The sequence below is a fragment of the Strix uralensis genome, chromosome 32 (assembly GCF_047716275.1).
Source record: "Strix uralensis isolate ZFMK-TIS-50842 chromosome 32, bStrUra1, whole genome shotgun sequence".
In the NCBI taxonomy this organism is placed as follows: Eukaryota; Metazoa; Chordata; class Aves; order Strigiformes; family Strigidae; genus Strix; species Strix uralensis.
The window spans coordinates 3,234,394-3,261,116 of NC_134003.1; the positions used below are offsets into that span (position 1 = coordinate 3,234,394).

A 26,723-nucleotide genomic window follows, 5' to 3' on the forward strand; every position below is an offset into this window, starting at 1 on the left:
GGCAAAGAGGGTGTGGGCCCCCCCTGCCCCGCGCTCCCTCAGGGCTGGGGACCCCCGAGGCCTGACGACGAGGCCCGGCCCAGGCCAGCCCCACGGTGAGGCCTCTCAGCCCGCTGTTGCGGTAATGAGGCAGCTTGACGTCACAGCAGCGACGTCACAGCAGTGACGTCACAGCGCGGCGCCGCCCCGCCCTCCCGTTGCCACGGCGACAGCGGAGGCGCGGCACTACCACTCCCGGCAGGCCTCGCTCCCGCCGGACTACATTTCCCAGCGTCCCCCGCGCGCCGCGGTGGTGGGGGGGCGGTGGTGGGGGGGACTACAATTCCCGTCGTCCCTCGCGCGAGGAGCGGGGGGCGGAGCCGTACGGTGGCCGGCGCGGCGGTCGCGTGACGGGCCGGCCGGGCGCTGCTCGCCAAGATGGCGGACGAGGAGGGTGAAGGGCTGCCGCGCTCGGCGGCGGCGCCGCACCGGAACGGCGGCGGGGAGGGGGCTCCGGCGGGGCCGGGCGGCCCCCGCGTGGTCCGTATTGTCAAGTCAGAGTCCGGTTACGGCTTCAACGTCCGCGGTCAAGTGAGCGAGGGCGGCCAGTTGCGGAGCATCAACGGCGAGCTCTACGCCCCGCTGCAGCATGTCAGCGCCGTGCTGGGCGGCGGGGCGGCCGACCGCGCCGGGGTGCGCAAGGGGGACCGCATCCTGGAGGTGTGAGTACGGGGGGGGCCGCCGCCCCGCTGCCGCCCACCCCGCCCCCGCCCCGCCGCGGGAGGGCTGAGCCTCGGGGGTGGGGGGAGTCCCGAGGGGGGCTGGGCCTCGCGGGGGGCTTGGGGTGTCCTTCTGGGGAGGGGGGGGCTGAGCCTCGCGGGGGGAGTCGTGAGGAGGGGTTAGAGGGGGGCTTATGGGAGCCTAGAATGGGGGGCTAGGCCGGCTTCCCCTCCTTGGGGATGTGGGGGGCTTATGGGGGCGGCTGGTCCTCTCCAGGGGCTGGGGGGGCTGGTTTGTTCTCCTCTCACCGGGGGCTTTGGGGGGGCCCCCAGGGGACGTTCCCCCGAGGAGCTGTGTTGGTCTGCTCGGATGTTTTGGGGGTCCCTGATGAGGGGGTTTGGTCTGGTTTCCTCTCAGAGGGGGCTTGGGGAGCCCGTACTGGGGGTGCTGGGGCAGGTTCCTCTCACCGGGAGCCCTGAAGGGGTCTGGCCTCCCCTCGCTGGGGGGCTCTGGGGACCCCTTATGAGGGGCTGCGTCGGCCTCTGATCCCTCGGGACCCCTCTATGCAGAGGGGGCTGGGGGCTGCCTTCATCCTCTTGTTGAGGGTTTTAGGGTCCCTCCTCTTACAGGGAGTTGTGGGCCAGCAGCTTCCTCCCCGAGGGCTTTGGGGAACCCTCTGGGGGCGGAGGGACACAGTCTCCATCTCCTTGAAGGCGAGGCACTCATTTTTTAGGGGGTTCTTCAGAGGATCCCCCTCTTTGTGGGGTGTGTGGAGGGTCACAGCCTCAGGAGGGAGCCCCTCCCTTGGCGGGTGAATCTGGGGTCGCCTTCACCAGCTCATCCCCGCGGAGATTCTCCCCTCGCCTTTGTTTTGGGGGGCAGCGCTTGGGTCACAGAGCAGGAAGGGCTCATGAGCTGCCGAAATATCTGTAGGAGCCATGTCCACGGCTCTGCCCCCCCGGCCGGGAAGGGGCTGGTGGAAGGGGGTGGCCGCGGTGGGGAATTTGCACAGAGCTCCTGGAGAAAAGCTGTTCCGGGAGAGATCCCTGGGGAGGAGGGGAAGTCGGTTCGGAGATGGGAAAGAAGGGGGCTGGGAGGAAGGGGGAGCTCACCCCGAGAAAGTCTGGGAGGGGAGAGCAGGGGGAAGGGCCCGTGGCTGGCAGAAACTGGTGATACTGGGCTGGGTGAGCCCACGGGTGCCCTCACGGAGAGCTGGGGGCCGGGACGAGGTGTGTGAGCGGGACCCTCGGGCTTCGACGTGGAGGGTGCTGGAGGAGATCTGGCACGGCAGGATTGCTGCTGCAGGCACGGCTGGGCAAGGACGGGACAAACCCCCCCGCTTTGGGAGCAGGCCGGGGGGCCGCCCCCCCACGCCGCGGCCGCGCAGAAGGCGGCAGAGAGGGAAGTGGACGCTCGGGGCTGGGACCGGCCGCTTGGCTTTTCCTCCTCTGGGTCAGTGGGGCCGCGGGTTGTGCGGCCGCGCAGGAGCTGTCTCTCCACAGCGAGAATTGTAACGCGAGCCTGAAAACGTCTTTCCGTGGCAATGCTTCAGCTGTGCTGAAACAGATCTTCCCCCCCAAAAAACCCTTAAACTTTCAGCCCGTGTTTGCGGACTGGCATCGGTTGAATCTCTTCGAGGGCTTTCTGTAGCCTCGGCCTGTCGAGGTGCGTTTCTCTGAGCATGTTCCCCTTCGTCTTGTGGTTCCTGGGGCTGGTTCTGCCCGTGCTGAGCTGTGCGATGCCTCCTGGTCCTTACGTATTTGTACTTCAGGCTGAGTTGGTTAAGTTCAATTACTTATTAATTACAGGGATTTCACAGCAGCAGGAATGCTTTGCTGCCAGTCTTTGCAGGCTGCAGTGTGTGAAGGACAACAGCATGTGTTTGGGCCCAGCAGAGACGATCTGTTCTGACTAGCCCGTGGCTAGAGAGCCGGCCGAGCCCTGCAGGAAGCTTGCTGTCGGGATTTGGCGCTCTCCCGCGTGACCCAAATACTTTGCGCTTTGATTTTTCTGTGCAGAAGAACCGTTCGGGGGGTGAATTCTGCACCTGGAGGATCAGCTTGAGAGAACAGCCTTTATTGACCGAGGGGAGATATTTTGTATGCGTTGCAAGGTGCCGAGCTGAAATTCTCCCTTGTGCCCGCTGTGGGGAAACGCTTAAAATGCCGCGTTTGAAATCGGAGGTAGGTTTGAGGCCGGTGCTGGAGTCGGGGTTCGAGCCCCGGTGTCTCTGTGGCGCAGGGCGAGGGCCCGACCTTTAGTCTGTCACCAGACCACGCCGCGGGGTTTGCAGGAGATAACGGGGCTTAATGAGGGGGCACGGGGGTGTTTGCTGGAGGCTCTCTGGACCCCGGCGTCCCCCTCCACGGGGCAGGGAGCAGCAGCGGCTGGAAGGATGGGGAATTCCTCTTGCTTTGTCTGCCACTTCTCATCTCCCGGGAGAAGTCGCTTTTAATTGGCCCGTGTATCTTCTTGTAGTGCTGCCAGGCTGGCTCTCGCCCTTTTCCAGTACCAGCTCTCGTTAACCTGGCTGCGTGAATCGGCCTGAAAAATACTGCCTGGTACCAGCCACGTTCTGACGGTGTGAAGTCCCTGTGTCCCTGCCAAGAGGACGCTCCTTCTCCCTGGGTCTATTAAAATCCAACTCCAGCAAGTAAATCTTAGCACGGGTATGAGTTGGAGTAGAAAACAATAAAACAAGACTCCAAAAATAGCTCTGATTTCCCTTCCTTTCCCCAGCAGCACCCTGCACACAATGGTGGGGGTGGGGTTCCCCGGGAGGCACGGGCCCATCCGCCGCCGCTGCCGCCTCCCCGGCGCAGCCCTCCCAGCCCCGGCGCCCGGTTCGTGGCCCACAGGACCCGCGGCGGGTTCAGCGGTCGCGGTGAACTCGCGGAAAGCCGGGCTGTGGGTCTGGAGCCGGGCGCTGGGGCTTCGGGAGGAACCGCTGGCCGCTCGGGGTCTTTGCGGCTCTCGCGTCGCGTTCGAGTGCCGAAAGCACGTGCGGGTTGGGTGTTCTCTGCACAGGCTGTTTATTTCCAAGCGGGACTTTGTTTCCACCTCCTGCAACTCCGAGGAAACTGGCCTGGGAGAGAGATGAGATTCTTCCGCTGCGTGGCCTTGATGGAATTACTGAGGCTTTAGCGGGGTTTTTAGCCCCTGGTAGCCCGTCTGTGGGCTCTGCGGCCCCGCAGCTCCTCCCCAGCTCGCTCTGGGTGGCTGCAGCGCTGGAAGCCCCAGAGACCTCCCGGCCCTGCTCCGACCGCAGAGGCAGGAGCGTGGTTTTCCTCTGCGAGGTGGAGCACAACCTGCTTCCTCGTCCTCATCCAAAGCCGGAGGACGGTTCAGGTGCTGACGGGTTTATTCAGAGTCCTGCGCCTGCTACAAAGCCCTTTCTCACCATCCTCTGCTGCATCGCGCTCCGTATCCAGCCTCGAGCTCAGACCTCTTGCTTTCGAAGGCTGGTTTTGCAGCATAGCTATGGCGTGCTCCCTAATCTTCTTAGCTGGTTGTGTGTTTGTGGGTGTTGAGGGCATTGGAGACAGACAATGAAAGCTAATTTAGTTCTTGATTATCACCCTGAATGACAATCATAACTAATCTTGACAGGGAAGAAAATCTCACTAGCGCTTGCTCTGCTTGCAGGGAGCTCGCTCAAAGATAATTGAACAGATCAAGGAGGGATTTGTTCTCCGTGTTGTTGAACTGTGTGCGGCGGAAGCGTGGTCTGACCGAGGTGGGATTGCGAGGGCGGGGGGTCCCGTGTCCCGCCGGGCCGGAGGAGCCGTCTCCATCCCTCCATCCCGCAGCAGAGACGTCGGAAGCGGTCGCAGCACCTTCTGCCGCGAGGGAGGGCGTCGTGCCCCTCGGTCCTGACGGGACAACCCCACCGGAGACGGCTGCTTCTGACCCCTGGGGAGCGACGGGTGCCTGGTGCGCGGGGTAAAGGGCATTTCCCCCAGGAGGTTAAACTCTTTATCTCTTCTTGGCCTAAAGTCTAATTTTGTCTTTCAACGTGGGACAGAAAAAGCCGGTTCTGCTTTGGAAAAGGCCAGAACGATCTGTAAAAGCGAGGCGGCAACGTTTTGCCGCTCGCACAAAGGGCGCCGCCAGAAAATCACCTGACGGAGCGGTCAGCGGCTTCCCCTCGGCCAAAGGCTTCAAGGGTGCCTCTTGCCTTGACCTCAGCCAGCGCCGGAAGCGGATTGAATCGGTGCTGGAAGCTTCGTCCCGCACGCCGCGGTGGTAAGGAGGTGGGAAACGGGATGCGCAGCCCCCTCGCCGCTTCGGAGGCGGGTGGTTGTTGTGCGGCTGCAGGCGCAGGAGCTGGGGAACCCGCCGGCTTTGACGTGCAGCCCGGCGACCCCAACCCCTCCGCCCACCCGCTGGGAGGCGCCTTTCCTCCCCCCGTCTTCCCGGTAGCGTTCCCGAATTCACCCCAACCTCTCCAGGCTCCGGCCCTCGCTTTCCTGCGCGCGTTCTCGGAGCGTTTCTCCGTGGGTCGGGGTCTCTGCGCCTCCTGCGGACGGGGCTGGAGGGGGCACTGGATTTGCCCAGTTAAGGCTGGAGATTAGAACTGGAACAACTCGGGTCTCCTGACTGCGCTTGCAGCCTGTGCTCGGTGTGCTCGGGAAGGCTGGTGTGAGCTCTTTGAGTGAGAAACTGCAAATGTATCTTTTTTCTTGCGAGATAACAGCAGTGGGTAAATGAAGAACCCTCGTGTGCTGGGTTTTCCATTAAGCGCACAATTAGATAAACGCGAGAGGCTTTTTATCTGCCCCGGTTTAACACTTCTGCAGTGTGTTTAAGCAGAACTCGGTACGTGCCTGGGAATGGGCGCGATGACTGAAGCTGGAGAAATTTAAACCCGTTTCTGCTGCCTGTGCTCTCCGCTCCCGCTTTGTTCGTCTCGAGATAACGAAGCAAATGGGTCAGACCCTGTAGGCTCAGTGGGAGCGGCCGCTCCGCTCCTGACGGGAGGAGCTGCTGGGGATGTGCTGGATGCCGGTGCCCGGGTGTTGCGGCGGCTTTTCGCATCCCCGTCGTTTCCCTCCCTTGTTCAGTCTGAGCACAGGGGAAACGACGACGTGTGAACAAAATACAGGGTGGGGGGAGAGTTTCCTTTCACCGGGACTCAGCCCTGCGCTCGCGAAACGTCGTCAGGAGGCCTCGTGAACGCGGGTGCTCCAGGCTGCCGTTGGGCTTGGGATGCTCTTTCGAAGAGCCGGAGCGCGAGACCCTGCCGGGCTCTTTGCTGACATCTCTGGGGGAGCATCTCGTGACGGTGGTTTTCAGCCCGTGGTCTGCAGAGCCCTCGGGGGCTCGTTGGTGTTGCTCGGAGCTCTGCGAAAGCGCGGCTGGGAAACCAAAGCCGCCGTCACAGCCTTGAACTTGGTCGTCAGCAGCTTGAACTGAGCTGGAGGAGAATCGGGGTCTAAAAAAGGAACAGATAAAAATCACTGCTTTGATGTCGGTCAGGGAGGTTACGCTTGCAAGTCCAGCTCCACGCTAGCAGTGGGGCTTGCGGTCCAGCGGCCCCGTCCGTCGCTGGCCTCCTCGGGGTGCTTTTGCCGATGGTTCAGGGCAGGGAGAACCAGGGAGGCCTCGACCGAGGTCGTGTCTCCTATTCTGGGTGGAAGCTGATCGCAATTACCTGCTCCTGCGTTTCCAGGGTGGATTTGATACAGGTTTGGCTTTACAAGTGCCCCAAAATGTTCCTTTTTCAGCAAGACTAATAGCTTTCCACCTGTGCGGAAACGTGTTTGCGATTCAGGAGTATTTAGCTTTTAACCTTCTGAAATGTTAACGTCCTTTGTCTCCTCCCAGGCTGTTTCAGAGTGTTCATTCGCGAGGAATCGCTGCTCTCGCGGCCGGGGCGGGTGAACGGCGGTCGCACTGTTTGCCAGAGCAGAGCCTGTCGGTGTGTGCAGGGACGGTAAAGCTTCCTCGGGGTTGGAAGAGGCTTCTGTGAAAATGGAAATTGCCCCCCAACCTCCTCCTGGTCTCTCCCACGGAGGAGAAACAGGAAAGGTCACTGGAATTGTTGGTGTTTTCCTGGGTGCTTTTTATCTGCTTGGAATAATATCGGACAGAGTCTGGATTTCTCGGCTGCGAAAGAGGAAGGCTGGCTTCTGCTCCGAGCGATTAGAAATGGGGAAATGCTGCTTGGGCCTCAGCGGAGCAGCCCTGGGGTGGCTCAGTTTGAGGAAGGCTTGTGCCGACGGCGTCTGGCTTTGGGGACTGAGCGTTTCGGGGAGAAAACACGCTGCCCGTGGGGGAGAGCGTTTAGCTCGCGTGCTCTCAGGTGTGCCATGCCGCACGTCGCGCTCCTCCGGGATCGGCTCAAGGAGCTGCGGCTGCTGAAGCTGCTGGGGATCGGTCGGGCTCTCCCCAGGGGGGTGCAGGGGCTGCCCCTTCGCGAACGCACCCCGTAGGTGCTGTCGGTGGCGTCGCGCGGAGCTGTCGGTGTTTGGTGTCAGCTGGGTCTGAGGAGGGAGGGGGCTGAAGACGGCGAAGCGCCTGTTTCTGCGGCTGCTCCGGCAGAGCTGTCCCGCCGCTGTGTCCCGTAAGCTCATGAGCTGCTCGTCTGTGTTTCCAGAGCCTCTCCCGAGGAGGCTGCTGACCCCCGGGGCGGCTGCGCTTGCTGCTGGGGCTCCTCCTCAGCGCTCGGCTTCCTTCAGCCGCCCTTCCCAGAGGAGAGAGGGATCCGTCACTGCTGCCGTCGTCTCGGCACCGCGCTTCAAATCTCTCCCGCAGCTGAAGATCGTTGAGAGCCGCCGTGTTACAGAAGAAGCGGGAGCACAGGGAGCTTCCTGGTGACATATTGAATTTTACAGGCTTAGCGTCCAGCCCTGCCCAGAGCTGGAGCCAGCTGTGTGTGAGCCGAGCGTCGGGGGCTGGAAGCTGCAAAGCGCTGGGTGGGGGCGCGGGGGCCTTGGCAGCCCCGTGAAGGGGCAGCTGACGCGCGGTCGCGGTGCGGTAGCTGCTGCTGAGGCCGCGGCTGTGCCACGCCGTGGGAGAGCTCTGACCTGCGCTTGGCCGTGGTGGCCCTGCGGGCGGGGGGGGTTGCCAACAGGCAAAGCCTTAACGGCGACTTGAGCCGTTTCTGGGGTGTTTTCCCTCGGACGGTTTGTCGGCGTGGTCAGTGCTCTGCCTGAACAAAGCACGGAGGTGGCTGTGGGCTTCATCTCCAGGAAGCTTATTGCAGACTTTCTTGCAGTAAATTTCCTTGTCATCTCTTGACAGACAGAGAGTTGGGAAATTTTAAGAAGTCTTTGCGGAAAATGAGTCATTCGGCGTACAAATGGGAGAAGTGAAATGTTCTCTGTCTTGGGGATCCTGCTCGTTAGTGTCAGCCTGATGGGGAACTTTGCTCTGTCGGACACGTGCTCCGTGCCCCGGCTCTCCTGTGCCTGCCGCTTGCTGACGGGTGTTCCCGTGTTCAAACGCAGCTGGGGAGTGAGACGTTTTCCGCGCTGTGCTGGCGGAGAGAGCGGGTTTGGGGGAGCGAGTGGGGTGTTTCAGCAGCTCATCCCCCTTGCAGCCAGGGCACCGTGCCAGCCTGCCGCTGCTCGCCGTCTTCGGCCTGGTGCTTTGCAAACTCAGTCTCAGAGAGGCTTTTAAATTCCTGACAGCGAACAAACCCCAGTCTGCTCTGCCCCCCAGCATGTATTTTTTGCGGTAGGAGCTTGCCGAACCGCAGGCCGAAGATGTTCTGTTAGGCGTAAGCGGCTCTAATTCCGGAGCTTGGCTTGCTCTGCAGCGCCAGGCGAGCCCCGACGGGCGAGTGCCGAGGCGGCAACGCCTGATCTCGCCCCGCGCCCGCCGGGGTTTCTGCCCTCGCCGTGGTGTCAGCGGGCAGCAGAGCGTGCGGCTGCCTCGGGGCACGGCCCGGGCCTGTCTTGGCAGGCGTCTTCGGCCTCGTGCTGGACCGCGGCACAGGCGGGTGTTCCCTCTGCTGCGGGGAGACGGTTGCCCTCAGCTCAGCCAACGTCAGCCCTTGGTCGTGGCAAGTATCGAGCCAGACCAACCCTCACCCGGTGCCAGGAGGAGAACAACTTCTTCCCAGCTCCCTGGGGGGCGGCGAGAGCATTTGGGAGCCGCTTGTGGCCCCGTTTAGGCGGGGGTGCCCCTGCCAGCCCGGGAAGGCTCCGCGTTGCCCAGGCCAACGGTGCAGTGAACAGCTCCGGCATCGCTTCTGCCCCCCGGCTTCGGCGCTTCCCTGCAGTGACCTTCCCGCCGGGCAGCTGGCGTCCCCCGCGCGCCGAGGGAGGGAGACTCGCCCGCCGTCCTGCAGGGGAAGGTGCCAGGGCATCGTGCTCCTGGTTTAACCACATCCACGTTGTGGTGGAGAGCTGAGAGAAGAGATTTGTTGGAGGAAGCTGCTCTTCGAGTGCTGCTGACGGCGGGCAGCCCTCACCAGGGGTTGTGTGCACCTGCAGCGGTTCGCTCCGCCGTGAGCAGGGTTCTCCTCTACCTCCCGTCCCGCGCAGGAGAGTGCTGTGAGCTGGCACCTCCCTCCTGGAGGGACGGAGTCGCTGGAGCTGGTCGTTGTCCGCCGCTGTTGTGTCTGCGCGTCCCTTCCTGGAAGGCGTGGAGGGACCCGGCCCTGCCGTCAGCTCCGCAGCCCTCGCCTGGGACCGTGCGCATCCCCTGGAAGGGTGAAGCTGTCGCCTGGATCTTCTTTCCAACTCCAGGTGGAGGCAGAAGCTTGAGGAGCAAAGTGCCCGAGTGTCCCGTTGTTCTGGGAAAAGTGCGTTTGGTTCCGGGGCCCCGCGGGTCCGTGGCCACGTGAGCAGTTGAGCTGTGCTCCCCTCGCCGCGCCGGCCGCTCCTCGGCTGCCTCTGTCGCGTGATGATTTACCGTCCCCTGTCTCCTCGGGTCGCGGGGATGATTCCAGCCCCGGTTGCTGTGGGGACCTTTGCAAAGGTGTGAGTGCTCTGGCCCCGTGCGCCCGCGGTGCCGACGGCTCCTTCCCACCCGCCGCAGAGCGGGGGGTGAGCAGCGGCTCTTGGAGCAGCGTCTGATCCCAAGATCTGATCCCAGAGACCTGCCAGGAGCGACGGAGAGCGGCAGCGGGTGTTACTGGCGTTTGGTGAAGGAAATAACGCGTTGCGGTCTGACTGTCAGGAGCCCCGGCCCTGTCCTTACCCCCTCACGGGGTTTGGTGTCGGCTCCGGGAGGAAGCGGGTGGCAGCAGAAGTCCCTGGGGCTGAGGAGGGTTTGGGAGAGGAAGAGGAGGAAGCCGGCAGCGTGTTTGTTCTCGGTCTGGCAGAAGGGAGAGCGCGGTGTCCGAGGTCTTTGCTGGTGGGAAGTTGAGCTGAGAGCTTAGTTCCAGCCTAAGTGGGGCTGAGTAACTAAACACCAGCCTTGACTTGTGCAGACGGAGCAGCGCGTCCTGTGGCCCGGGTCCTCCCAAGGCCCCTGCTGCCGGCTGGAGGCGGCTCGAGGCTGAGTGTGGGGCGGCCACCAAACTCCTGCCTTCGTCCTCTCTTCAGGGCAGGACTGGGGGGTGCGGGGGAGCCGCGTTTTGGCCGGTCGCCCCTCCCGGTGCGGGCAGACAGCGGCCTGCTCCGCGTGAGCGCAGTCTGGCCGCCACCCCCACCCGCCAGAAATCGTCCTGGGGCGGCGGCGCTGCAGGACTTTGGTTTGTTCTGGGCGAGCGGAAGGGATCTGGGGTCGGCGAGCAGCCCGTGAGCACCGGTCAGGTGGAGCCCGCGCGAACGTCGCTTTAGTGGGGCGATGCTGGGGGCGGACGGCTCGGCTCGGTCACGAGGGCTGTCCCCTGCGACCGAATTTGCCGCTTTGGAGGCCACGCTCCTGCCCCGCGGAGGGGCTGCCCGGGGAGGGGGGATTTTCCCTCTCCCTGTGCTGTAAAAGCTGCGCGCGGCTCCTCGAGCGCTTCCCAGAGCCCAGGGGCTGCCCCCGAGGGTTGTTGCTTCCTTACCCTGCCCTGCAACGGGAGCCCTGCGCGGGCTGGGGACTGGGGTGGCGTCCAGGCTGGGGGGAGCTGCTCGTCGGGCTCCTGGCAAAGCACAAGCGCTGGCTCTGGCTCACAGGCGCCGCTTGGGGCTTTTTAAACGTGGTTCAGAGCCTGGCATCTCTCACCTAGATTTGTAAGTTGAGATCAGACCTTTCCAGGGCAGTTCTTCTAAGTAAAAGTTCGATAAAAAATGATCGATGTGAAGCCGTAAGAGCTGTTCTCTTTCATTGGAGAGCTGGGGATTGAAAGCTAAATCCTGCGCTTGATTTAAGGCGAGCTGGGATGATTCTGTGACCCCGTACTGCGTCTTGGCGGCGAGATGCTGACGGTCTGTTCCCAGGCTCCGGGAAGTAACTGAAGCGAAGCCGCGTCTCCGTTGTGCCGCGCCGGAGCGGGGGCTCGTGGGGGCTGTGTCTTGGTGGGTGGTTGCACCAGGTTCTGAAATCACTTACCTTTGCTCTCTGAGCCGCCTTCTCCTTCACCTGGAAGCTTCAGTTCAGGTTTAGGGAAATCCACTTACGTTTTGGAGCTGCAGAGGATCAGGAGATGGGCTTGGCCCTCGCAGAGCAGGAGGTACCGTGTGTTCCGTGTTTTCTTCCCCAATTCTGTGGTGTCCGTGCGTTTGCCGTTAGCTGATGGGAAAAGGCTCCTTTCTGGGCACGAACGTGCCGTGGCCCCGAGAAATGGTAAAAACTGCAAAACCTGTTTTAAATATTCAAGGGGGAGCATGAACCTTCTAGGGGGAGCATGAACCTTCTAAAGAACTAACTAATAACCCGAGAAATGGTCAGTGGGGAGGATGAGCGGAGTTTAGAGCAGAGCGTGGCTGGAGCGGCGGGAGCGGGCGAGGCTGGAGGGGTTTGCCGGGGAGGAGACACGCGGCGGACCCCGGGGCTGGCCCTGGCGCTCGCCCCTGCCCGGCTTACGGCTCGTCTGCTTTCTCTTCGGCAGGAACGGGGTGAACGTCGAAGGAGCAACACACAAGCAAGTGGTGGACCTGATCCGCGCGGGAGAGAAGGAGCTGATCCTGACGGTGCTGTCGGTGCCCCCCCACGAGGCCGATAACCTCGACCCCAGCGATGACTCCTTGGGGCAGTCCTTCTACGACTACACGGAAAAACAAGCCGTGCCCATCTCCATCCCCACCTACAAGCACGTGGAGCAGAACGGCGAGAAGTTTGTGGTTAGTGTGGGCTCGGACGGCGCTTCTGGTCCCTCTGGGTGTCTGCGCCCCGCGCTGGGTGCGGCGGTTGGTGGCAGCGCTCTGTCTTCAGGACGGAGGCTCGTTACTTTATTATTGATTGTTTGTGACGCTGATTCAGCCTTGCCCTGTCTTCACTCTCACTGTGCTTGGTTATTCTTCTGCAGCTATTTCCTACGTGCTGGGAAGCTTTTTTATTAATGCATCTGGAATAGGTTGATCTCTTGTGACGATTAAGTAGGAAGTTATTATTTTGTTCGTATAAGCTTTCATGTTGTATCTCCTGTTTTACAGCCAGCGCTAAGGGCATCTGTGATAGATGTAAAACCAAAGGGAACAGATGTCTCGAAGCAGTTTCCCATCTCCGGAATTTTTTCCCTTTAGAGAATGTTGGGGGAAAATAGCTGTAAAAACTCTTTTTTCCTTGGGGTTCCCTGCCTCTTCTGTGGCACTCCCTGGAGTCTTCCTGGGTAACGTCATCTCTCACGGGCGCATGCTCCGAGGCTCCAGGTTGATCCTGGCTCCCCAGGGCTGGCTGTGGCTGTAGGGAGCTGTTTGGGGAGGGCTCAGACAAAGGCGCTCCCCCGCACAACTGTTTCTTCGTGCAGCGTTTGGGGTGTATTTAACCCCTCGGTCGGCCCGGCCTTGCTCAGCTCCCCTGCTTCCTCGCGAGCTCTCTCGATCGCCCCGTCCTCCAGCGCCCTGCGTCCCGCGGCCGCCGGCTCCACGTTTCAGGTGGCGACTGGCAGAGCCAGGAGCCCGTCACAGGGCGGAACCTTCCCCGCGTGGGGGCACGGTCCTGCCCGTGGCCAGACCACGACTCGCTTCTGCTCCCTGGGCTCCGGGAGCCGCGGGGGTGGGCGGGAGGCGGTGGCGAGCGTCGGGCGTCGTAGCGATGCCGCTGCTTTGACTCGTGGCTGGAAGGTTTGTGCCGTCACCCTCCCGGACTGGGGGGTGGGTTTGGCTGGAGCAGGCGCCCCCGGGACACGATTGTGTGGTGGAGACAGGTGACAAACGGGCTCATCGCTTTGTCCTCTCCCAGCCGAGGCCGGAGGCATCTTCCCAAGGAAGACACGAGCCAGCATCAGTGTTGCAGAAGCAGCGTGTGTGTGCGAGAGAGGAGGGGTGGGGAGGGCTCGGCAGCGCTCGCTCGCCAGGAGAGTCGGGCTCCTGCACAAAGCCCGTCGCTCCGACACGTCTCCGTCGGGGACGGGCGGGATCCTCTCCCTGCGCCCTGCTCCGCCAGACGCGCCGCACGGGGCAGCAGAAGGGGCCTAGAAACCAGAGGGCTTTAACGCAGCGCAGGGCAGGTCGAAGGGAGCCTCTTCTCCGGCCTGGCCATAGCTGCTGCTCTTCGGATCCAGCCCCATCTCTGGAGGTGACGCGGAGGGGTTGGGCGGGTGCTGCTTTTTCAGGGAAAACCTGCGGGTTTGTTGGAGCACTTTCCCCTCGTGAGGGTTGTCGGGCAGGTCCCTGGAGCGCAGACGCCGTGGCGAGCGAGCTGAGGCTGCCCCGAGCCCTCCTCTGGGGAGCAGGTCGGGGGGTTGAGTCTTCTGGCCACGGCTGAAGCCGCCCTGGGCGCATCTTGGGCGCGAGCCTCCAGCGTTCAGCGCTCTGCCAGCCCGTCGGCCTCGGGAGCGCGGCGCAGGGCGATGCTCCTCCCCGCGGGAGGAACAGTTGCGGTTGCAAACACTTCCCTTGTGCAACCTGAAAAAGAAAAGCCTGAACCTACTGTTCCCCACTGCATCCCTTTCCTCGGGTGCAGCTAATTAAGGTACCGCTGCCGTTTGGGACCTTATCGCTGAGGGCGTGGTCGCAGTGCCTAGATAAGAGCTGGCTTAACTCGCCCGCGAGACGGAGCAGATTGGCTTTGAAAATGGAGGCGGCTGGTTAATGAAGGGAAGGGAGTTCCCTGCAGAGCATCACGGTGCTGAGAAACGTCCTGCGACCGCAACTCCGCTCCGGGTTTCCCCTGGTTGGGTCCAGAGTCGTGTTTCCTTACCGTTGTCCAGAACGAAACCGGACGCGTGCGTGCGTAACAAAGGAACTACGTAACGGGGGGTTTTCCAAAAGGCCTCACGCTGCCTCTCCCGGGGATCTGCCCAGCGGTTGGTGCCTGACGGCTCCAGGGACCGTGTCCACACACAACCCAAACCTCCTGCTGGGTTTGGGACCTTCTCTGTGTCCCGGGGGAAGTAGCCGTGAGCCTGAATCCGGAGCTCTGGGGCTTGGGCTGCAGCGTGAGGCTCGGTCCTGCGACAGGCTGGAGGCTCAGCGGTAGGTTGGGCGCGTCTGGAAGGGGATGAGGCTCCTGTGGCCGAAAGCGGCCGGCGCAGTCAGCGCGGTATCGCTGCGGCATCTGTCTGGTGGCGGCTCGGTGCCCCCCGGGGAGCTCCTGAGCGCAGGACGTGATCCAGGTGAAGGCCGTGGCGGCTGCATCGGGGCCTTTTGCAAAGGGTTTGGGTGGTTTTCCTCTCCTTTTGGAGTAGAAAGGCCCCTCGAACTCGCGCTGCTCCTGCTGCTGTCGGGTGGGGGTGGTAGTTGGGCCACCCCCCAGCTCCAGGGACAGGCAGTGGCGTAGTTCACTGTTCACACCAGTTTCTCGTTGTAGCTCAAATTTGGTCGTGCGCTGCCCGTGGCGCCAGGGAGGCAGAGCTGTGCTGGTTTGCATTTGCAAAGCTTTTCTCACCGCAGTGAGCCTTTTCTCCTCCCTGCAGGTCTACAACGTTTACATGGCGGGCCGGCAGCTCTGCTCCAAGCGGTACCGGGAGTTCGCCATCCTGCACCAGAACCTGAAACGGGAATTTGCCAACTTCACCTTCCCGCGGCTCCCGGGGAAATGGCCCTTCTCCCTGTCAGAGCAGCAGCTGGACGCCCGGCGGCGAGGCCTGGAGGAGTACCTGGAGAAAGGTACCTGGCTGCGTGCCTGGGGCCTGGGTTTCCCCCGCGGGGAGTATCTCCGTGAGCTACTCAACCCCGCCGTTCTCCTGCCGTTGTGGGGGATTCGGCCTGGATCAGGCTTCGTGCCAGGACACCTGATCCAGCCTGGAAAGCGCCCGCTTTGAGAAGGTTTTTCCGGGCTGGAGATACCACCCTTGTGTCGCGCCGCCCGCAGAACAGACTCTTGTTTTTCCGTGTCGCCTCTGGGGCGGTGCTGGGAGGGGAGGGAGGGCTCCCCCTTCCCCCGGGCACCCCACTAACCCGCGCTCTGTCCCGCAGTGTGCTCGATCCGCGTCATTGGGGAGAGCGACATCATGCAGGAGTTCCTGTCCGAGTCGGACGAGGTAGGCACGTAGGCGACGGCGCTGATGCTCTGCCGGGGCCGCACGCGCTTGGTAAAACCGGAGCAGAGAGCCGAGGCGTTCCTGGCCCAGGCCTCGGCCGGGCGAACGCAAAACCGGGGCAGAAACCCCCCGGCTGCCCTTTGCTGTCGGGATTGCGCACAGGCAAGCTTTCCCCCGCGGCCGCAGCCCAGAGCAGCGTTGCCGCCGCCCTCGGAGGCGTGCGCAGAGCAGAACCCGCCGCCAGGCCTCGTGGTGTCCCCTGGCCGGGGGGACCCCGCAAAACCCCCGCGTTTGCTGCTGTCCTGCTGGTTTCTGGGCTGGCAGCAGCCCAGCTTCATGTTTGCGAGGTGTCTGTGTCTGAGGCAGCTCTGGGTGCCGGCCTGTGTGACTCGCCCCTGCCCGGAGCCGAGCCGCAGCAGCTCTTTGCCCTTCAGCTCTTGCTCTTCTCCCAACCTTTCCACGGCGCCTGAAGCTGCCGTGTCCCGGAGCCGTCGCTCGCGCTCCGCTGGCAAACCCGTGAATGGAAAATCCTGCCCCGTCAGCTTCCTGTCTCGGAGCAGAGCTCGCACCTTCCGCCCTTCGGAATTTCTCTGGTGCAGACTGGAATGGGATTCTTGAGGCTTGTGGAGCAGCTGGTCATTAGAAGTGACCATTCTAATTAGCCAGCACGAGGCAATAAATGGTCCCCGGAGCTCGGGGCTGAGTTTGCGTGATGCCGATTCCTGTCCTCTCCTCTCCCCTCCTTCAGAATTACAACGGTGTCTCGGACGTGGAGCTCCGAGTAGCGTTACCAGACATAACGACGGTGACAGTCAGAGTCAAAAAGAACAGCACTACAGACCAGGTGTACCAGGTGAGCTGCCTCTCGTTTTGCCTTGACTGGAGGATTAACACAATCCGGCCGTTCACCGAGGCCCCGCGGGCGCCCACCCACTTCTCTCTGCTCCTCTCGCGCGCCGGCGGGATCGGTGACGCTGCTTTGCTGTAGCTGAGGACGGGGGCACTAGAAAACCCGAACCTTGCGCCATGCTGAAGCAGCGATTTCGCTGGCAGGCTTGGCTGCCAGGACACAGTCATCGCTGAATTAATTTTCCCTGATAATATCTTAAAGCCGGCGGATGGCTCTAAGCACTAGACAGCCCGTGCGTCGTGGCGCGCTGTGGCAGCAGCTCCACGAGCCACCAGCACTCGCGTCTGGCAGTGGGGCCGGATGGCAGGCGGGGTGCTGGGGGTCGTGGCCCTCTGGGGAATCCTCTGGCTGGGGCGCAGGTGTGTGGGCGGCCGCAGGCCCAGTGCTTGAAGGGGAAAACTAAGGAGAACTGACTTCAACCAGGCCCGCAGGAGGAAAAGCGGAAGCGGTCAATGGATATGGGGACGTGTGATGGTGCAGGGGAGACCCTTTCTGACAGGGGAACTAAAAATGTTGCCGCAAGCGGGAGCCTGGAGGGTTTGCGGAGGAGCTGGAGGGGTTGTGGGGGAGCCCAGGGGTTGTGGGGGATCCGTCTCTCAGGAGCTCAGCTCTGCGCAGCACAATCCTGCACGTAGTCGGGGTTCATGGTCCGGGGTGCGTTGGGGCAGCAGCCGAAGGAATTGCCCGTCGCCTCCACCGAGGGCTGAGGGTTCTGGCTGTGGGGCTGGCGTGGGGGGGGGAGTCCTGGGGGAGCTGCACGCACCTCTGCTGCTGGGACCTGAAGCTGGAGGCGTCGGAAGAAAAGGTGACCTAATTATCAGCCGTGGTGGCACTCGAAATCTGGAGCAGTTTACAGGAAGGTGAGAGCAGGAGAGAGCCCTCGCCTGGGAAAACATCTGGTTTTACTGGAAGAGTAAAGTTCAGGTTTTCTGTGGGGCTAATGCCTCGGTTAGGGAATACCTGGCAATAACCTGACGGCAGCCTTGCCCCGGCGGGACGGCCAGCGGCTGGCTCCTGCTTTTCTCACCCCATTTTCCCGTTCGGTTGCTCTTTAGGCTGTGGCAGCGAAAGTCGGGATGGACAGTATTACCGCAAACTACTTCGCCTTGTTTGAAGTGATCAATCACTCCTTTGGTAAGTCCTTTAATCCCCCCGGCGCTGCCGAGCGAGCCAGGAGAAGGCTCTGCAGCGCTCGCAGAGCTCGGTGGCGCTGGCACTCTCGTTTCGGGCTTCTCTCTGCTCACGAAATCAGGAGCCCCCGGGAGGAATCGGGCGGGCGCAGCCGGCGCCGATAACGAGGAGCCCGCAGTTTGATGGCTCTTTGGCTGCCGCTTGACTTTCCCTTTCTTAAGCAGTTCAAGGAGATGAGCTTTTTGTGAAACGGAGAGACGCGTTTTACTGTAGTTCAAAGGGTCCAGCGAGCTTAGAAAAAGCGGGAGCGTCCACGGGAGGGGAGGGCGGCGGCTGGGGACGGAGCGAGGGCGCTGGGAGGGGGGTTGAGGCCACCCTCGGGCTGCACAACCCGGGTCCTGGTGTGCACATGAGCTGCATCTTAGCTTCTCGTCTCTCTTTCCGTGGTTAAGTCCTGATGGTATTTGAGGCTCGACCGTGGGATTCTGGGCGATGGTTTTGGCACGGCCGTAAGCGCTGTTCCAGCTCCGCGCGCGCCGGGGTCTCCTGGCTGCGGTTCCGCTCCCCGGCCGCAGCCATCTCCGATTTCCCCCAGCTTCACGCTGCGTTTGCTGAAGCTGCGGAGAGGCCAAAATGTCGCGGTCACGCCACAAAATGGGTGCAGTGGTTGGTTTGTGGTTTATTTTTCCCCTGTGCTGGGTTTTAAGCCAAGTGTGTTTCTCGTTCCCAGCTGGGCACCTTCGTTTCTGGGTTGTCATCTCCGCGTGCCTCGCGCTCGCCCTGTTGTTACTGCGAGCGCTGCCTTGCAGGAGGAGGTTTTTAGGGCGGTTCCTCCTCCTCACAGGTTCTGGCTGAAGGGCCGGGGTGATTTTTACCTTCTGAAAGCCCCCCTAAAATGAGCCGTCTCGCAGGACGGGCTGGGTTTGCGTTCAGGTGCTGACCCTGGGGCGGCCGAGATCACCCCCCTCCCGTTAAAGCCTTGGCACCGCAGAGCTGCCTCCGCCACCGGGTTCGTGGCCGCTTTCCGAGGGTCGCCGGGTGCTGGCGCGACACGGAGGCAGGGAGGGGAGACGGGGGTCATTGTGTTTGGGGAGCGCCCAGGCGGGGCTGCGCGGGAGCCTCGGATGGGGACAGCGGCTGCTGCGGCGCGCTGGCACGGCGTCGGACTCTAATGGGAGCTGTTAGCTCCCCGTGCCTGCGCGTGCTGCCCTTCTCAAACGGCGCTGGAAAGTAAAAACTCCAGTAAACCCGTATGGCTTGTGCTTTCTGGACACTCGCTGCGAACATCCACGTTTATTCCTGCCTGGATACGCTCCATTTAATTTCTCTGGAAGGCGTAAGCTCCATCTGCAGCACGACAGTGACCGAGTCCCTCCCTGACGAAGGAGACGCGCTGGCGCTCGCCGCCTTTGTCCGTCAGAGCTGGGGGAAGCAGATTTGAACACAGTAAACGCCTCGATGGGGGCCCAGCTGCTCCAGCTTGGCTGAGCAACGCAGCGAGTTTTGCCTGGGCGAGTTTTGCCTGCCAGGATGGGGGGGTCCTTCTCCAGTCCCCTCAGGCTGTGGGGGGACACTGTGACCCCGAGGCTCGGGCAGGGCCTGCAGTCGGGCTGTTGTGCCGAGCTCTCGGCGGCGAGAGGAGTTCGGCCTCGCGAATTCCTGCCGGCGCGCTCGAGGCGATCGCGAGGGACCGGCCTGGTCCGGCGCTGCGGCAGGAGGTAGTGAGGAGAGCTGGGCTGGGCCGGCGAGGAGCAGAGTTGGGCTCCTGATCCCGGCTGACTCGTGGGCAGAGCCGGGTCCGGTCACGGGGGTGCTGCCGGCGCCGTGCGGGGCTGCGCGCGGACCTCGGCGCCTCGCGCTGACCTCGGTGTCTTGCGCTTTTTCCAGTGCGCAAACTGGCGCCCAATGAATTCCCCCACAAACTCTACGTGCAGAACTACACCTCGGCGGTGCCGGGAACGTGCCTGACCATCCGGAAATGGCTCTTCACTACAGAGGAGGAGGTTCTTCTCAACGACAACGACCTGGCAGTCACCTACTTCTTCCACCAGGTGGGTGCCCCAGGGCCGTAGCTCTTTACCGGAGGTGAGGCGCTCGCAGAGCTGCCCCGGCCACGCTGTCCCCCGGCGTACCGGCCGGTCCTGCTCGGGTCACTCCAGGGAGCAGCAGCCCGTGGTTGGGTGGATTGGCGGCGCCGCGGGGAGCCTGTGGCCAGGCCGCAGTCGGACGGGGGGGCAGGACTCCTGCCACTCTCCGGGCGGGACGTCGCCTTCCCGGAGCAGCAGGAAGGATCACGGGAGGCTGCGCTCCTCGGCCTGGATGCGTTTTCCTCAATTCTGTGTGTTGTCAGTGAAGGCAGGGAACAGGCTTCTCCCCGGTCACCCCAAGGAGAGGAGACGTTTCTGCCTGTCATTTCACTTTATGCAGATTCTCTGGGATAAAGCGCGTCCGAGAAGAGCCAGGTTCTCCCATTGCTTGTATAGAGCCACTCTAGGGTGACCAGCCCAGAGGTGGATGTCTGCAGAGCTCAGTTACACGAGTCCTGCTCTGCCTCAGCCACCAAACCCGCTGTCCCAGCGCTCTCCGAGCTGAGCCTGTACCAGCCCCTGGTACAAATCGGTATAGAAATAGGAGTTGTCAGACTCTTTGATCTCCTCGCCTGGATCTGCGCTGGCTGGCAGCTTTACACGCCGCTCGTGCCAGGGGCAGGAGTCCTTGCTGGGGTGTGCAGCTGGGGACCTGCTGAGTCCTGAGGGGAGGCACATCTGCGTGCCAGCGGCCCAGCGGGGAGCAGCCGGCGCCGCTCCAGCGCCTGTGTCGGCCTGGAAGCGTTGTCCCAGCCCCTCCTCGCCTGGGCCCGAAGGCAAAAGCAGGATTCCAGGCACCAGCATTTCCATCCTCTCTTGCCAGGGGATCTCCTTCCAAAGTCTGCCCAGGTGCTTAAGCATCTCTGTGCTCCCCGGGTGGGCGGAGGCTCGTGGCGGAGGCGGTGAGTGCGAAGAACCACCTCTTGAAGCCTCTCTGAGCCGCTGCCTCTCGGGGACACGGGTCACCGCTGGGGCTCTGCCTTTGGGTGGCTGTTCGAAGCCCCAGGGGCAGCCAGGGAAAGCAAAGCCTTGTGACTCAGCGACCAGTCCTCTGGTCTGACCTCCTGGGTCCCCTTTCCTCTCTGTTTAGGCTGTTGATGATGTCAAGAAGGGCTACATCAAAGCGGAGGAGAAGTCCTACCAGTTACAGAAGCTGTGTGAGCAGAGGAAGATGGTCATGGTGAGTTCTCCTCCTGTCCCCTTTGCTTCCCTTCCCGTTGGCAGTGCTGTGGCTGGGAGGGAGGCCCGGGCACAGGGCGCCCAGAGAGGCTGTGACCTTGGGATCCCCCCCCCCCGCCCCGAGCTGGGCTGGCCCTGGGCCTCTCCTCGGAGCTGCTTTGGCTCCGGAGCGCTGAGGGGTCTGTGCTGGGGGCACCGCCCTGGGGCAGACTCCCAAGGGTCACCTGAAGCGCCAAGCCAGGAAGGTTAATTATTGACTCATGATAAGGATCAGCAAATAGACGCTTCCTCCTGCGGGTTATCTCCTGGCTGGTTTGGTTCTGCTTCTCTCGCTGGCTTTCGAATGACCAAAGGAAGAATCTTTGGAGAGGGTATAACCCACCCTCTAGAGAGAGATACTGAGAGAGAGAGAGAGAGAGAGAGATTATATACACACACACACACACCCCCCAGGTGCAGGAGGGCCCTGGTCTGGCAGGAGGTCAAGACAACGACGTCTGTGTCCCAAAGAGTCTGTGAAGTCCAAGTACTTCATCCTCTACCTCCCCCCACGTCACTGGGGGTCCTGCCAGGAGCTCAGCGCTGGAGGATTTGGCCCCTTCCTCCGCTCTGGATGGGGCTTGTTCCTTGGTTGAAACCTTCAGCCTTTGCCGTGGTTCTGCCCTGCGCAAACACGAGGTTTTGGGGCTCTGGGGAAGCTCCTGCCTTCCCCCCGTCCCGAGCTGTGACTCGATGCTCCCGGCGCTTCTCCAGGGCCCCCCAGTGCTGCTTCATCTGGGCCACGCTCAGAAAGGGAGAAACAGCCAAAATACCTTTTGGACCTTTTCATGAGTTGTAGCGTTTGTATCGAAGGACTCTGAGAAACCCGGATCCCACATCGGCCCCACGGCCCCTTTTTCTGGTCTCTTCAGCCCGTAAGGACCAAGGGGGTGGCTCTGGCGGGAGCCGCGCTGTCGGCCCCGGGGCTCTTCGCTCAGACCCATCCCGGGGAGCGCGGTCGCGCCGATCGGCGGCACCAGGTCCCCTGCAAAGGGCGTTTGGCGCCGGGGCTGCGCCGGGCTCTGCGTGTACCCTGCCTGGACGGAGCCGCGCTCTGCGGGGGGGGATCGAGCAGCTGGGGGGCTCCTGCCTTCCTTCCCCTAGCACCCTGCTGCCTCTGGGGGGATGCAGCCTCGCGGGCTGGGGTGAAGCCGGGGCTTTCCCAGGGGCGTGCGGGGGAAGCAGGAGGATGCAGCACCCCCTTCCCTTCGTCTGCGCAAGCCAACGCCCGCGGCTTTCTCCCCGCAGTATTTAAACATGTTACGGACGTGTGAGGGTTACAACGAGATCATCTTCCCCCACTGCTCCTGCGACTCGCGGCGGAAGGGCCACGTCATCACAGCCATCAGCATCAAGCACTTTAAACTCCACGCCTGCACCGAGGAGGGTCAGCTGGAGGTAAAGGGGGCTCTGCCCGCGGGGCTCAACCCCCACCTCGCCCTCGCGCCGCATCCCCGAAGCGCCGGGGCTCGGGGCTGCCGCGAGGCCTCCGAGGGGATCTCGCGGGGTTGGGAGCGCGGGGCTTCACCCGGGGCTCCCGCAGCCGCTTCCTGCCGGTCGCTGCGGCACGGCCGTCCCGGGCGTCCTCGTCCCCCTCCCCGGGGTCTGCGGGCTCTGGCCTCACCCCCCCTCTGCCCCCAGAACCAGGTAATAGCGTTCGAATGGGACGAGATGCAGCGGTGGGACACGGACGAGGAGGGAATGGCGTTTTGTTTTGAATACGCACGAGGGGAGAAGAAACCCCGATGGGTTAAAATCTTCACCCCCTACGTAAGTACCCGCGTTCTTCGCAGATCGGTTGAGGAAAAACCCCCAGCCCGCTGGTTTTCCCTCCAGGAGCTGGAGGAGCTGCTGGTGCCGCAGCGTTTCGGGGCGGGAGGTGGCCCAGGGGCCGGTGGCCACCAGGAGGAGCCCGCGGCTCGGGGAGCGGCTGGAGCCACGCGGGCGGGGGCTCTGGGGGCTGTTGCCCCCCCGGGCTGCCGGCCCCGGGCGATACCCGCTTTCTCTTTGCAGTTCAACTACATGCACGAGTGCTTCGAGCGGGTTTTCTGCGAGCTCAAGTGGAGGAAGGAGGTAAGAACCTGGTTGATGCTTGGACTAGATGATCCTCGAGGTCTTTTCCAACTGACGTGATTCTGTGAACCCGTAACCGCAGGGAAGCGGCTGCACCTCTTGCAGGAGGCTTGTGGTGGCGAGAGCCTCCGCCTGCTCCTTGCCAGCGGCTCGGCCGGGCAGCGATCGGTCAGAGCGGCGGTGCCGGCCCTCGGGGGAGCGCAGGGGTGGACGCTGACTTTGGGAGGCCGGGGCTCTGTGGGTGGGGGGTGTTTGTGTCATGGTGCAGCAGGAGCCGGGAGCTCCCGGTGCCGGGAGAGCGGTGGGTGACCAGGATAACGCGGGCCCGGGCCCTGCGGCTGCGGCCGGTCGCTCCCCGGTGTCTGCTGTCGGGTGCAGATGGCAAAGCGTCGGTCCTCGGAGAGACGGTGCAGGTTGCTGAATTATTCAGAAAGGGTTGTGAGAGCCTCCAGCCAAAAGCTGCTGAGACGAACAGAAAGGGTTTGGGTTGGGTTTTCTTTCTGAATCGCAGCCTGAGGTGCCTGCTCAGCCTTCTGTCAGCGCTGCGCTGTGGGCCTGGCTCTGAGCCCCGGCCGGGGAGGTGCACGCGAGCCAGCCCCGCTGCGGTGCTTCCCCGCCCTCTGCTCGCCCGAGGGCCTCGTTCTGTCCCCTTGCCCCCATCTGCTGCTCCTCGGGGCTGCCCCGCATCTGGCGTCCCCAGGAACGGCTCCCATCGCCTTCGCTTGCGGGGAGGTGGCAGAGCGCAGCCGGGAGGTTTTGTGTGCGGGTGGAAAAGCCGGGTGCCGTCGGCCGGCCCCGGGGTGCTCTGGCCCAGGTTTGCCCATGTGTGGCTACTGACTCGCCGTCCCGTGGCTCTGCTGTCGCAGAGGTGTTGCTCTCCCATCTTGGAGGCTGGATCCGCTCTTGTTGCTCTTGCTCTGACCCGTGCTCTTGGCCCCAACCCCCTCTCTGCCAGCTGATGGATGTGGGTACCTAAACCGGGGCTTAACCGCCGCGAGTCTGAGTCGTGATCCAGGAAAAGGTGCCCTGCAGCTGCCTGGGGGTGGAGGCTCCTAAACGGAGCGATGCCTCCCCCGCTTCCTTCCCTGGAAGTTTCCTGCCTGCTGGGCATCGGGGTGTCGGTGCTTATCGGGGTGCTGGATCCGGGCTGGCACCGCGCTGGCTGTGGGAGGCACCTTGGAGACGCGCAGAGAGCGCAGGGTCTGCCCCCGGCAGCCGGGCTCGCCGGAGGGTGTTAACGGTGCGATGGAGGAGTGTAAACCCGCGAGAGTTTCCTAGGAAATAAGAAAAGGGGATTCTTGGCTTGCCTTAGCTCGAGGGGCGGGAGGTGCATCCCCCCCGGGTGAGCAGAGGCCTGCAGGCAGGCAGGGGCGAGCAGACCGAGTCCCAGACCAGCCCGTTTCTCCGGGGGACGATGGTGGGAGCAGCAGCCAGGAGCCCCCCGCAGCCCAGACCCGCTTCGTCCCGGCCCTGGGCCCTGTAGAAGAGGCCGAGGGGCTCCGCAGCGCCCGGTTACGCACTTCGGCTTCGTAAAGCACCGAATGCTCCCCGCGCGGAGCCCAGGAACTTGGCTCTGGGGTTTGTGTCCCAGCTGGGGGTGACGTCTCTGCCCCCCCAAGGAACAAAATCTTTGCAGCTCCCGGTCCACGACGCAGGGGCTGCCCGAGCGGTTCCCCGGCTCATTCCCAAATCCCAGCTCCTGCGCAGCTCCCGCCGTCCGCGGAGCGCCCTGGATCCCGACACCAGCTGTTCAGTCTCCTCCCATCCCCTCCGGCTCTGCTTTTTTATTTATACCCTTTTTATTTTTTTCCCTTGTAAAGGTGGAGGAGGAAGCAACAGACAAGGATAACCAGAACTGCAGTAAAGACAATATGTGCAGCAAGGTAACCGGGCTGGAAGCAAACGGTGTCTGTGCTCCCTGAGCCAGGCCGGCCGCTCTGCTGCCGCGTAGAGTCCCCGCAGCTCCCCGCTCCCCTTAGCGCAGGACCGTGTCCCGTCGTGGCGGCTTCTCCTTGGAAAGTAAAACACCCCCCCGCTCCTTTCCTCGGGTGGAGGTGGCTTCGTGCTTAAAGGCCTCTCTCCTGGCGGTGGAGACGCGGGGGCCCCCCTCGCCCGTCCCCTGGGCTCTGGTGACGCTGCGGCTGGTGGCGGAGCCCTGAGCGGTGCAGGAGGGGGACAGGGACCACGCGCCTGGTAAAGGACCAAAGAGAGTCCTGCAAGCCGCAGGCCAGCGGCGCGGGGGCTTCCTTTCGCTGTCCTGCAGTGGGGGCGCAGAGACCTTTAGGAGCCGACAGCGCTGCGGCAGCAGCGAGCGGACCCGCGGGTGTCGTAGCACCTGAGCGCTCCCCTCTCCGGCTGCTCTGCCCGGCCCGTTTCCCATGCAGCCCGGCCAGGATTTAAAGCTAAAAATTGCTTCAAGAGGCACCGGGACGCCTCCCAGAATGTCCCCTGCCTGTCTCGGGGGTATCTACCCCCTCCGAGGCTTTTACCGTGCACGGCCGAGGCTGCTGAGCGCGATCGGGCGCTGGGTCGGTGCCGTGCGCCGCGGCCCTTTGCCCCGCTCCCCCTTCGGATGTGACCCCTTTGCTCAGGCGCCGGCGAGAGCTGCGGGTTCATTGAACTCGTCAGGGAGAAAGTGGAGTCGCGTGTGGTGAGGCTGAAGGGTGTTAACCCCAGCGGCGCCGGGCGGTGCTGCCCCGCCGGGGAGCTTTGTGCCGGGCATCAAAGAGGGCAAGAGCCGCCGTCTGACTGAAGAGAAAAGCTGCCGGAGACGGTGTGGGATGTGTCACCCGCTGAGGAAAGAGCCGTGAAACGCGGGGGTGTGGGAGCCTCCCGCCCCGTGTCACGCTTCCTCTGCCAAACAGATCCTGCGCGATAACGCTCCCCGCGATGGCGCTGGGGTAAACCCTCTGGTCCCCGTGTGCCGCCTCTGAGGAGGAACGGGCCGAGGTTTTGTGTGCGGAGTCACGCGCGTCTTCCTCTCTTGCCCCTTCAAACTTAAAAGCGGGTGTTTGATGTCTTCTCTACAAAGCCTGGAGGCACCGGGAGGGATTCGCTCGTGCTGCTCCGCAGGAACAAAGAGCCGGGGCCGCGCCGGGGCTCTGCTGCTCTTCACCTCGCCGAGGGCGACCCCGGAGCGCCCGGCTCTGCCCACGGGGAGGGCTGGGGGCTGCGCGCGGAGCTGCCGCCTCCAGGGACTGCCCCGAACTCGGCCCTCGCCTGTCCCCGCAGCGGGTGAACCGCTTTCCTCCAGCGAGGAGGAGGAGGCGGCGGCCGCAGCGAAGGCGGCAGAGCCAGGGGGATTTGGTGCTGTCGGCGCGGCCGCAGCCTTCGAACGCGGCGAAGCTGCGAGGAGCCGCCTCTGCCCCCGCTCTGGCGGCGCCGCCCCGGGGAGCGCCGGAGCCCCGCGGCCGCCGCGCAGGAACCGCCTGCGGCTTGTGCCGGGCTCGGTTCTGCTTCCTGCCGGGGCCGCGAGGCTGGATCTGGAAATGGAAACCAGGCCAGTGGCTTTTCCTTCCCTCTCAAACCGGTCGCTCCTCGGCGCTCGGCGTCGTCCTCCTTCCCCGGCGCGGCGAGGATCGTCGTGCCGGCGGATCGATGCGCGGCTGCCTGGTTTCACTTGCTCAGAGGAGCCCTTGGCTGCAGCTCCTGCGTGGGGGCTGCTCTGGGGATCACCCCTGCGGCTCCCGCCACCCCCAAACCCCCCCTCGGGGCACGGTGCATCCCCCCAGCGCTGCCTGTGCCCCCCACCCCAGCGCCGGGGGAGGGAAGGTTGTTTCCAGATCAGGAGCGTTTCCGACCAGTCGCTCGGTAATTGTCTCTCCCCAGCGTAAAATAAAAAGATTGATGGAATTTGGCAGATAGTTTACAGATATATTTAGTGCTCTGTAATCTGCTGACTTGCCTCCGACCGCAGATGCTGGCTGATAAGGCTGGGTGTGCGCAGGAGGAGCAGCTCGAGCTTTAGCCCATAAATAAAAGCCCGGCTTTGCTGGGCCCTCGCTCAGGCCGGGCACCGAGGGGCCCTGGTGGCCCTGGCGTGTCCCTTCTCAGGAGGGGGCTGCCGTGTTTCGGCTCCTCAGAGGATGGGGCTGGCTCGCTGCAGGTGACAAGCTCCGTTCGGGGACATCGGGGTGGC

General features: G+C 63.2%; 1 protein-coding gene across 2 annotated transcripts in view; it reads left to right on the forward strand.

Moving 5' to 3' along the window:
- Positions 1 to 404: 404 nt before the first annotated feature.
- The window catches only part of SNX27 (sorting nexin 27), a 27,575-nt gene continuing 1,256 nt past the window's right edge, over positions 405 to 26,723 (forward strand). The window contains exons 1-12 of one of the 2 annotated variants that reach the window (XM_074853517.1): positions 405 to 701; positions 11,633 to 11,864; positions 14,600 to 14,792; positions 15,102 to 15,166; positions 15,915 to 16,019; positions 17,132 to 17,210; positions 19,095 to 19,258; positions 20,385 to 20,474; positions 21,761 to 21,910; positions 22,154 to 22,282; positions 22,526 to 22,585; positions 24,406 to 24,468. In XM_074853517.1, coding sequence (XP_074709618.1) covers positions 418 to 701; positions 11,633 to 11,864; positions 14,600 to 14,792; positions 15,102 to 15,166; positions 15,915 to 16,019; positions 17,132 to 17,210; positions 19,095 to 19,258; positions 20,385 to 20,474; positions 21,761 to 21,910; positions 22,154 to 22,282; positions 22,526 to 22,585; positions 24,406 to 24,468 — 1,614 coding nt within the window. In that variant the 5' untranslated portion in view covers positions 405 to 417. The remainder of the gene's footprint in view (positions 702 to 11,632; positions 11,865 to 14,599; positions 14,793 to 15,101; positions 15,167 to 15,914; positions 16,020 to 17,131; positions 17,211 to 19,094; positions 19,259 to 20,384; positions 20,475 to 21,760; positions 21,911 to 22,153; positions 22,283 to 22,525; positions 22,586 to 24,405; positions 24,469 to 26,723) is intronic. The other variant, XM_074853518.1, reaches the window with a different exon arrangement.